Consider the following 11,726-nt stretch of genomic DNA (forward strand, 5'->3'; position numbering starts at 1 on the left):
CTTTTTATTTTTTGTTTCTCACCCAGTTGGGTGACTTTTTACCAAGGTCTGCCTAACATACTTGTAAAGTTGATCCATTTCCTAAACATTTAAATAACACATGTGTTAACATTGAGGTTTTTCTGAAAGTTAATGTGATACTCTTCAGCTGAAACTTGGAGGGGGATGTCAGAACTCGGTTTTGTTGGGAAAGATTGTTGGGTTTAGAGTTGCAAGGACACTGGTAGCAAGCTTGCCTCTAATTTCTCTCTATCTAGAGCTGTCATCCAAAATAAGGTTACAGCTTTATCACAGCATTTGCTGATTATCCTCTGACATAGTGTTCAGACTCCCTTTTCAATGTTTGGTGTGCAGATAGAGTTCAGAACAAGAGCTGTAAAAAGTCCTGTCAAAGCCTTCTTGTATTTGTATCAAAGTTACTATAAGCATAAATCAAAATTATTCTCTTAATGCTGTAAAAACAAAAGGCATTTGTTTTTGTGGTATTTGACTTTTCAACACTTCAAAACATTACAATTTGTGGTATTTGACTTTACAGCACTTTCAAAACCTTACAAATAAAAATTGCTGCTTTTTTCTTCATGTGGTTTTGGGTAGGTAATATGTGCCGAGTCCTTCCAGCACTGTTCCTGTTAAGAGTGAGATTCTGTGGAACAGTTGGAGAGGATGGTTTTACAGAGATCTCGAGAAGGTGTCTAAACATTCAAGCAGTGAAATAAATGGCATTATACATTACTCAGTTATTGAAAAGTGATTTGTCTGGGGCTGCACAGAGAATGTGGTAATTGAATATATTTTCCCTAGACTCAAGAAAACATTGACAATTGTATTCATGATCTTATGCTTTTATTCCCTTTTCTGTTATCAGGTATGCTATGTTGATCATGGCTTCAGTGAGTTTGTTGAAAGCAACAGTGTGTACAAACTACAGAAACAGTTCCATTCACTTCCGTTTCAAGCTGCAAAATGTAAACTGGCAGGTAAGAGAAAGCCAGTGTTGACTATACATCTCGCTGTTCACAATTTATGGATTGAAGCATCGCAGTTTGGGAGTTTTGATCCTTGTTTGCAATAACTCTGTGTATGTTAGATTTTATCCAAGACAGCTAACCTCAGCAGACACTGGAAAGAAGGAAGGATGTGAGGGAGAACTTTATAAAGAAACTTTGATATTAGAAGACCTTGATATCCAGACCTTGATACTGTATGGAGCTTAGTTGTCTGTGCGCTTAGCTTGGATGTCTTTGTTGGCTTAATATATGCAAGCCTAAAGAAATATAAGGAAATGTTTGCTGCTGTGTGAAGCAATATGTTAGCACAAGTCCTTTTTCCACAAATGAGGCACATTTGTTGTGGTCAGGTGAGGCAGTATTCCTAAATGTGATCCTATTTAGCTATTGTAAAGTGATCCTTCCCTTTTCAGTACTTGCATACTTGCAGACTTCCTAAGCTCTGTTGGGAATTATTCACCTTCCTAAAGCTGGTAGGCATTTCTAACTTTTAAATATTTTATTTTAAATGTATAAAATTGCCATGAATAAACACTTTTGGCTGGTTGTTTTTTTAATACTTGGGTGCATTCCTTTTTTTCTCTACACATTTGCCTTGACTCTTTCTGAAGAGGATCTTTTTATTTTCTCCCCACCCCACCCCCTAAGATGGCATTCCATGTTAAAAAAGGTAGAAATTAAGCAGAATGCAAGTAGGGCTGCTACATCCTGATTCTTTGAAAGATCCTGTTGCAAACACAGACCTGGTTGTTACTTTTCCCTTTGAATACGGTGATACATAAAAAGTATGGTTTGTCTTACAGGACTGGAAGTCTTCTGTGATGATCCTGTCCTAGTAAAGGCTGTGGAATCACAGACATGCTCCAAGATATTTGCTGTGGAAATATTGGAAAAGAGTGATATTCCTCTTCTTGTTCTCTATGACACTTCCGGAGAAGATGATATCAACATCAATGCTACTTGTCTGAAGGCATTGTATGACAAGTCCCTCGAACTGCACTTACAGGTACCATTTTCCTGTTTCCTTCTTAGTTCATTAAAGATCATTGACTGCTAAGGTCTTGGATGGACAAAAAAGAGTACTCAGTAATTTGTTAACTTTGTGTGTGTGTTTTTTCCCCCCCCCTTTCTTGTCAAAATCTTACCATTGCAGGCAGATGCACGATATACAAATGTCAGAGTAACCAGTGTTTTCTCTGATGGAAGCCTGTATTGCCAAGTGCCATCTAAAGGCTTGTCAAGACTTTCTGAAATCTTGCAGAAAATAGAAGACTACTTCCATTACAAGGTAGGTTCTGTGGTGAGAGAAGTGGCCAAGTCATGTAACCTTTCTTCAGAGTGTACCTATCATTTTCCTTGCACATAAGTTCAAGTTTCTGAGGTAGCCATAGACTATTCAAAAAGGCTATAAATTCTCTTCTTATTTTTTGGGGGGTGCATCCTTCAGCATGAAAAGTGTCTTTTGATGCTTTCTCGCTCACAAGCTGTCTCTAAGGCTTCAGTAACTCCCTATAACTTTCCTTGGATAGTTAGAACAGTAACAATATGGCTCATAATGGGAAGCTTCCAATGAAAACTGCATCAGATTGGTATAAAGCCTGTTGAGATACTGCCATATTTTTTTTCTGGAAGTTTTACTTACATGATGGCATTCTGTGTGAGCTGGCACAGGCAGGATGCAGGAATAACCACAAAAAGTATGGATGAAATGCAGAGTAAATTTATTCCTGTTATCTCATGACCCAAGAGCTCTCCACAGCAACACCCAGGCAGAGACATGCAAGCAGAGATGCAGACACCACAGAGCTTGGTTTTGGCTAGTCAGGGAAAGGAGAAGAGAAAAAAAAAGATCTCGGGCCTGCTGCTTTTGTGTGTATATATCCAGGTTTTTCGCAGGCATATTTTTCCACTGCTTTGATCTTTCCCACAGCAGGGCAGGGATCTCAAGGATGTTCAGTAAGGTGCCTCTGAGTTTCTCGCAGGCCTGTTATCTAAACACAGACATTCTACCCATCAAACACACAGGGCTAAGCAACAATTAGTTTTTTGATGTGTTTTTCGAAACCCCCAGCTGCAGGTGACTTGAGCATGTTTACAATCCTCCTCACCAATCTTCCATTGTATTCCCAGAAGTTCAGGTGTGTAAACAGCCTGGCCCACAGCACACCATGCAAAGTGACAATAAAAGTCATGTAAGCAAGGTCTGTTCTTTTTAGCTTTGCTTCCTTGGAGATTCTATGGCTTTGGTCTGATCTGCTACGTATCTTGTCCTTGTACCCTTAGCTTTTGAATAATATCGCTAATTTCAACTAGAACTGATATACAGGAGGCATTTTCAAAAGTCTTATGTTGCCTTAAAATAGGAATGTGGCAGAGAAGTCTGACATTCCACTGGCCATTTACAGACACATCCAACAACCCTTACTAGACTTAAGAGAATTTACACAAAAGAGAAGAAACCTTTAGAGAATCTAATTTGTTCAACAATCAGCTGAGCCTTAGAGAATCAAACCATGAAATGCAGATCCTTGAAGGTCCTGTTAGAACTGCTGCTTGTGAAACTACTCTGTCAAAGTGTTTATAGGTGTAGAAGTTGAACTCTAGACCTGTTGTGGAGCACACACCATCTGGAAATACTTTATATGGAACATGTCTCAGTTACCAAGATTCAGTTTCAAGTGAGCTAAACACTGGAGGAAAGTGTATAGAACACTGAAAGGTTTAGCAACACAAAGGCAGGCAGCCTGACAGGTATTTCAAAAGTTCAGATTTTCTGGACAGAGTGTATGATAGGTTGCTGTAGCTATCAAAGAGACCTTGACATTCAGAATCTTTTAATATCAATCTGTATATGAGGGGTAAAAGAAGCAATCCTGGCTTTGCAGCTTGTCTTGAGAGTTTTTATTTTTCCTGAGAATCTAAACAAACTGAGGTGTTGATGGGTCTTCAAATGGAGTTTCTTCATGCTTTTTATAGTGTAGCCACTGTCTTGTTATTTAGGATCATCATGGCGAATGTCACCTCCCTGAGACTTTCATTTGAGGGAAGTAGTAAATTTGGTTTGTTAAGTATCTCACCAAATTATGTGTTCTAGAACATGAAGGCAGGAGCTTCTTGAGTTGTCTGTCACAGCTCTTCCTTTTCAGAACATTAAAGTAATGGTGGGTGATTTTATATTCTGTGTTTCCAAATGTGGCTTTTTTTCCCCTGGCACTTCATATTATCTCAGTTTCCCTGTAAGATACACAGCTTGGAATTAAAGCTTTAACAATCGGGGAGGCTTAAAACAACATGGTAAGAAATGCTCCTGAGGCTGGAAAGAGACTTTGTGTTTGAATTAGATCTTTGCTTCCCAGAACTGTTTGTTTCATGTGTGGCTTTTGAAATGGTTATTTGAGTGCCAGATCGTAATAGCTCCATGCTTTTTAACTTCTGCTTTTGTATTTGCAGCAGACATCTGAGTTTAATGTATCACTGCCTTTCTGTGGCAAAATCTGCTTGTTTCCTTCCAAAGGAAAATGGGCACGTGTAGAGGTAAGAAGTATTCAAAAACATCCACAGTTCTCCCACATAGAAATGGCTGTTCTTTTTGTTCAGCTAAACCTGAATCATTAGTTTCTGTGAAATTTGTGATAGTTTATATGTCACTGTTGCGTTTCTAACCGCAAAATTATGCACTTGCTTTCTTCTTTCAGATAAGAATTATTCACACTAGACGGGCACTTGATGTGCAGTTCTTGGATACTGGAACAGTTGCAACTGTAAAAGTATCAGAGCTTAGAGAAATCCCACCACAGTTCCTGAGAGAAGTAATTGCCATACCTCCTCAGGTATAAAGACATGTTATAGCTAACCTATGTTAGAGCTCTTGGCAGTGTTTGTAGTGCTGATACTTCAAGGATTATGTAACGAAATTTTGTTTTGTTTAATAGCATTCAACATTGGAGTGTATTTCATTGTGCATCTTTGCCTGAAATAAATCATAATTTAGTCTTATGTTATCAACAGAATGTTGTGTATGTGTAACGGTACTAGTTTTGCATGTTCCTCTGTCTGTCATACGTTGTTGAATCTGTCAGCATCAGTGAAGTTTCTGTGAACAGGAATTTGTGGACTAGTCTCCATATTAGTAAATTACACCTTATATACTTGATTCTGTTCTTAGGCTATAAAATGCTGCCTAGCAGATCTGCCTCCTAACACTGGCATGTGGACTCCAGATGCTGTACTGTGGCTGAGAGACACTGTAATGAACTGTCCTGAATTTAGCATGAAGGTAAATAGGCAAAATGCTTATGTGACTTGAAATCCACAAGCGTGTGGAAAGAGCATTGAAAGAACAACTCTAGAAGCTTAACCAGTCATCAAACTGATTTTTTTAAAGAAGTTTAGAAGTTTGTAGCCAGTTCTTGGATATAAATTCTATTTTAAAAATCATTTTTTAAGGAAATTTAGCATAAAATACACTTGCTTAAGCCTGTTGGAAGCTTCTCTTTTCCCCTCAAGAATTTAACAGCTTTCACATTAGCCTTCATTCACATATTTTGCTGTCCTAGTCCAAATATGCAGCTAGAGTTATTTTATCAACTGATAAGAAAGAAGCACAGTTGCTAATGTTTCACCACATAAAAAGATGCAACTGTTGAGTTAATCTTGAAGTATCTTATGCCTCTTATGAGCATAGCTTATTCTCCATCTGGCCTTAGAAAGCAGCTTTATTTTTTGTTTGCTTTTTCTAATCCAGTGTAATTTAGTATATGCTATTGTATACTTAGAACTTCTGTTATTTTTGAGATAAAATTATTTCCACTTGCAGTGTATCCTATCCAGTTTAATTAACTGAAAACACCCTCTAAAGGAACTCTATTACTAGCTACAGACTAAATAAAGCTAATTTTCTCTTTAAAATTTGATTTCAGATACTGTCACAGCACTTGAAAAAGTGTTTTGTAGCTTTCTTTTATTTTTTTGCTTGCTTTAACACTGGAGACCATATAGTTAAAACATAGCTCCTCTAGTCTGGCACTTAGGACTGTTGAATCTGGCTCTTCTAAACATCCTCTTCCAAGATAGTTTAAGTTTGGTACTAATTTTCACTTGATTAAATAACAGTTTCCACTTTAATTGTGGGACGTTTTTATTCCTGGCTAGGAAAACCAGCAGAAAAATCTGTGAAGAAATATTATGTACTTTGTCAAATTAAAATTTCAGTGCTTTACTATCAATAATGCTAGCATATCTGATGTTAAATAGGAAATATTTTTATGACAGTGGCTGAAAATTATGCATAATACAAACCTGGAAGCTTTACATTAGTGGAGTAACTACAAATACTCTTTTTAGCTGCTCACTGTGAGTTGCTTACTATCCAACAACTTCATTAACATATTTGAGAGAACCTTGAAAATGAAACACTTCTGTGCATATAGAATGCAGTGAACTGCTGCTGCTTTTCTGTTAAAGGTTTTAGTCTCCTGTACAAGATCGGATGTGCTTTTAGTAGTTCTTAACTGGAAGTTAAACTGTATTTTGTTTTCCAAGGTGGTTAAACAGGATGCTTCAAAGGCAATTGCACACGTTTACTTGTTTGCTCCAGAGAATTTCCCAGACATGGATCATAGCATCAATCAAAAGATCAAAAATGCAGACTTGTGGAAGCATCAGAAAGATGTTTTCTTGAGTGTTACACCCAGTGGGACTACCTCCACAAAAGTAACAAGTGATGCTGTTTCAGCTCTACGGTTAACTAGTGGAAGGCTAGAGAAGAGTTTCTCTGATTCATCCAGAGAACTCAGCAGTGCAGTGTCTACCGTTGATATGCCTCCACCTCTACCCTTGTCAAAGACTGGTGAGCTCATGGATGTCTATGTCTCGGTCGCCTGCCATCCAGGTCACTTTATTCTCCAGCCTTGGAAAGAGCTACATAATCTGGAAGCCCTAATGGAAGAAATGATCTTGTACTACAGCAGGGCAGAAGAGAAACCTGTGAACATTGAAAAAAACAAGCTGTATGCAGCTAAAATTGAAAATCAGTAAGTACATACTTTGTATTGTACAAATCTTTGAAGGCGAGTTTAGCTCTGCTGAGCTAGGCAAGCCTAGCTGTGCTTTGTCTGCATTGTTAACAAGGTGGCAGATGTCCAGTGATGTCTGAGAGATTAAAGGAGTAAATGAGGTTGCAGTCTCTTCATGCTTCCGGATTGTAGTTGGAAGAATTGACTTCTGTTCAGGTGATACCAGATCTGGGAAGCCTGAGATGGGTTTCTTAAGATCTTTTGGTCATGTATTATTTTTCTGGTGCCTTGACAGCATGTGAATACAAAATCAGATTGACTATTCTTTTTCTTCCCCTTTTTAGGTGGTACAGGGTCATAATAAAAGGAATTCTTAGAAATGGGTTTTTGTCAGTATATGAGCTCGACTATGGTAAACATGAATTTGTCAGCATAGAGAAAGTACAGCCACTCATGGATACATTCAGAAAACTACCTTTCCAAGCTATAACAGCTCAGCTTGCAGGTAGGTAGTAAACATTTACAAATCAGTGGGGATACCAAATGAATAGAAATGTAAAGTGGACAAAGCCAAAGGTTAGTGATGTGATTGTTTTTTAATAAAGTGAGCATGTACCTGCTTGCAAAAACAATACATGCATGTTTATGTTGTCAAAGTATCTCTGCTCTTCTTGTTGACATAGGTGGTGATGGTTCTGTTTTATTTTAATGCATTACTTATAGTTACTATGTATAAAACTGAAGCTTGCTTAAACTCTCCCAGCAGCTGCTTTTCATTGTCAAAAATACTTATCATTTAATGTGTGTGATGTCTAATATGTAAAGGACATAAAGAAATCAATCCGAAATCGGTAGCCCATTATTAAGCGTGAAAGTTCTGATTTATCTGTTGATAAGGGTTTATGATCTGAGTATCCTAATCTGCATAAAGCTGGGAACTAAGTGCTGAGTTTCTGGGGAAGTTTTTTTTATATTTCTTGCTCCTATTATAATTTAGTGTTTTCTGGTGTGTATTTGGAATCCACAGTTGCCTGAAAACATATTGGTGTTCTTAAAACAAACAAACAAACAAACTCCACAAGGGGCGAGGGGGGGGGGGGGGGAGGTGCTTTCAACAGTCTTAAGTAAGATTAAATTCCTTGAAAATATGGGGCATAAAGAGTGTGCATACATTGATCACAGAATGAAAAAAAAAAAAAAACAACAACCCAAACTTGATCTCTCCTTGCTGTTTTCTCTTTCTTTTCCAAATTTTTCTTTCACTTCTGCATTGCTTTCAGGTGTATGCATCTCTTCTTATTCAGCTGCTACTTTCTGCCAACTAGTGTAGACTTCAGTTACAGAATATGCTTGTCTGAAGTGACAGTCTGCAAAGTTGGTGCTCTGATCCTAGGTTGCCTTCTGTGGATCCGCTTTCCCACAAAGCCTTGGTGTGACCTTGGGGGTTGCTTTAAACTAGTGATGGTGGTTGTGTTACTGACAGGCTGGGGCAGTGGAGGGCACTGCTGAAGTGAAGCTGATTTCTATCTATGTCTGTCTACTGGGGTAATACAGGATCCAGCTGAGCAAGTCTACAAGTCATACAATTTTCCTGCTTCACAGAATCCCAAGTAGCTAGTTAAGTTGGCCTCTGAGCTGCTTCATATTGTCAGATCAGGCCAGCTGAGCCCGGAAGACTGGTAACTATTGTCTTGCTATTTTTCTCTCTTTGCTACCTCTCAGTCTCTGGTCTATCTTCTTGTAAAATCCTATTTGCTTCCCCACTAGCCTTTCCTAGCATTAATTACCCTTCTTAACTGCTGATGGACTGTTAACTTCTCCTGTAACCTGTAAGGACCTGCGTTCCTGTGTTGTCCTGACCTGTCAGCAGCAAGCTGCTGCTAGTAGTAAAAACAAAGTGTTGTCACTTTGCTGTTTTGCTTGTTTTACCCATAAGTTGTTGCTTGGGTATTCATGCACGATATTTGAGCCCCTTGTGTCTAGATGCTGTACACCAGCAGTGGTCTGGGGAGACTGAATTCCAAGTCTGCAGGAGCCACTTCTTTCTTGGTGGGTTATAGCCATGTTCAAAAACCTGTCTGGGTTCTAGCATCACATCCATCAGTAGACTTGACTTTGTGGGATGCTGCTCTCAGAAAAATAGCGGAAGTTGTGAGGCATTTAGGTGGCATTTCTCTTTGTTTCTGCTCTCTGCAGATCTAGTTTGGGAGGTGTTCTAGTAGCTAATGCTGCTTTGAGGTGAAGAAAATTCAATCTAAAGCAAGGCCAACAGGACAAATAATTTAAGCAACCTCAGGCAGAAGACAAAGAAATAGTGTTTTTAAAGGATCTTTAGTTTCCTTTTTGTCATGTTTCCTAACATGCCTTGATCATCCATGGCGGCTGATACACTTTGAATTACTCAATGAGTCAGTGCATTTGCCTTTCACTTCTGCCAACCTTTCCACATCTTTAGACTTCAAGAAAAAATAAATGTCCTAGTCTCTGTAATAATTAAGCTTGTTTGTGTGGGAGATGAGTGAGCTTGTGTTCCTTTTCTAGAGTTAAGCTGCATATGGTAGTACTTGAACATCTGTTTTCTCAAGTATTTAAACTCCCCACACTTCTTTATAAACTTAATCACTCAGATTGGTCTAGTCTATAAATGACCTTCTATTCTGCTTTACATTTGTCCTAGGAGTGAAAAGCCAGCAGTGGTCAGAAGAGGCATCAATAGTGTTTCGGAATCTTGTAGAGAAGAAACCCTTGGTGGCACGGATAGAGGCAGTTACTGAAAGCACTAACTCTTGGGATCGAAAAATAGTGACTTTTCTCGTGGACACATCTCTTCCGGATACTGATATATGGATTCATGATTTTGTGTCTCAAAGTCTTGTGGAATTTTCAAAGGATGGTTAATCACCACTTCTTGAATGTAGCAGCTCAGATTCCTTAGCAATAAAATAAGTAACAGGCTTTGAAGAGAAATATAACTACTATATGGCCTTGGAGACATAAAGGTGATAAAATTGAAAAATCTGTGTTCTGTGAAAAGGGTTTGTTTAACAAGTTTGGATTCTGTTGATTTCAGTGACTTTCTGAAAATCTGCACTTTGTTTACCATTGTAATGCTAGAATATTTGGGTGAAAATATTAAAAAAGCCATTTATCAATAAAACAATGTTTACTTTTGTTCTTGTGATCTTTCCCTAATTTTGGGGGGATTTTTATCTCATAGCTATTACTCAGAGCTATTACTGGGTACTTGTCCCTTCTTCTTTAAATAGCATTTTTATTACTTGGGAAACATGGAAGCAGTCTTCAATATTTCTGAATTTAGTGTCAGAGACATGCATTATTGGTGGACTTTTCCCCCTTCCTTAACATTATAAGAGTTGAATAGTTGAAAGCGCCTTGTTTGGGAGAGTGCATTTGGGGGGCTTAACTTTCACAGAAGGTTTTACACTTCACATGCTTAGAAGTCTGCTTGCTGTTCTTTAGCAATGATAACACTTTTCTGAATTCTCTGCTCCCCTCCTCACTCCACCCCACCAACCAGTTGCTAAATTCAAAGTATTCCTTTCCCTTTTTTTGATAGCTCATTTTCATGTATGCTTCTGAGAAACTTTCAAGGATGGCTGGACCCTGGAGACAGAAGCAAGCAATGTCCTATAAGCATGTGGACTGGTGCTTAAAGTCCTCTGAAAACCGTGGTTTTAGCCTATTTCAGAGCCTACTTTATTTTTGGCCTTAGAAATATTTAGAGGAGGTGTAGACATGATTGTATTCCAGAATCTGCTACCTAGATTTGAGTTTGCTTGCCATAGTCCCATAAGATTGTTAAACACAGTATTAAAGCTTTACAAAGTGCCAGCAGAAGGATTTTTTCTGCTACATATAGCTATATGGTCTTTCTAGTAATACACAAGCTGAGCTAAGAAATTCTGCCAGCATGCTGTCTGCATGGGTAAAGGAGACTGGACAGAAAGGGAACCGTGAGTTGAGACGTGCAGCATATACGTAGTATTGGGATGGGAGAAAGAAAATGCCTACAAATATTCTGAGTAAACAAGCTGTTTAAGCATGTAAGATATTTTGCACCTTCTTAGTCTAATTCTGGTGTAGTTCTGGAGACGGTCTGAGCTAAGCAGCAAGGAGTCCTCCTGGAAGTCTGAGAAGTGCCTCTCTGGACTGTACACAGGGTATGGCAGAGCCTTTATGAATAGAACAGGCAACAATACACTAACAAACTGCTAATCTAATGCAAACTGCTAGTTCACATGGTCCTGTCTATATTAGTATGCTGAGGTGAGACTCTTAAGTGTACTTGTTAGGAGAGAAGTTATGTTAACGCCCAAGATACTAATATTTTTTTCATACTAATTAATTTCCATACTAATTAATTTCTTCTTTGCTGCCGCTATGGAGAAGGTGAAGAATGCAGATGAAGGAATCAGTGTGATGATGTAGCATAAGCTTCCAAGCAGAAGTTTCCTTCTGTGCAGGACTGCTTCTGAGCATGAAAGTCTGAATGGTGCAGGTCATTAGGGTGAGACAAGCACTTTCCCAAATTCCTGAAAACAGTGAGAGTTTTCCTCTGTGTCTAAGAGCATATGCTGCCTTCATCTGCAATCTTGCAAAGTGTGATGGCTTGGAAATTGGTAATTGTAATGGCATGTCGTTTTGCTGGAGCTGTTTTGAAGTTTGTGTGGTTGTGTGAGAA

The 11,726-nt window shown here is 38.6% G+C and overlaps 1 protein-coding gene across 8 annotated transcripts in view; it reads left to right on the plus strand.

Annotated features, from left to right (window-relative positions):
* Window positions 1-10,187, plus strand: part of TDRD7 (tudor domain containing 7) — a 49,313-nt gene extending 39,126 nt beyond the window's left edge. For 7 of the 8 annotated variants that reach the window (XM_074933005.1, XM_074933010.1, XM_074933004.1 and 4 more), the window contains 9 exons: window positions 869-980; window positions 1,814-2,016; window positions 2,164-2,298; window positions 4,461-4,544; window positions 4,706-4,840; window positions 5,176-5,286; window positions 6,552-7,042; window positions 7,369-7,529; window positions 9,702-10,187. In XM_074933005.1, the coding sequence (XP_074789106.1) occupies window positions 869-980; window positions 1,814-2,016; window positions 2,164-2,298; window positions 4,461-4,544; window positions 4,706-4,840; window positions 5,176-5,286; window positions 6,552-7,042; window positions 7,369-7,529; window positions 9,702-9,922 (1,653 nt within the window). In that variant the 3' untranslated portion in view covers window positions 9,923-10,187. The remainder of the gene's footprint in view (window positions 1-868; window positions 981-1,813; window positions 2,017-2,163; window positions 2,299-4,460; window positions 4,545-4,705; window positions 4,841-5,175; window positions 5,287-6,551; window positions 7,043-7,368; window positions 7,530-9,701) is intronic. The other variant, XM_074933009.1, reaches the window with a different exon arrangement.
* Window positions 10,188-11,726: the final 1,539 nt, after the last annotated feature.

This window comes from Athene noctua, chromosome Z (genome assembly GCF_965140245.1).
Source record: "Athene noctua chromosome Z, bAthNoc1.hap1.1, whole genome shotgun sequence".
NCBI lineage: Eukaryota > Metazoa > Chordata > Aves > Strigiformes > Strigidae > Athene > Athene noctua.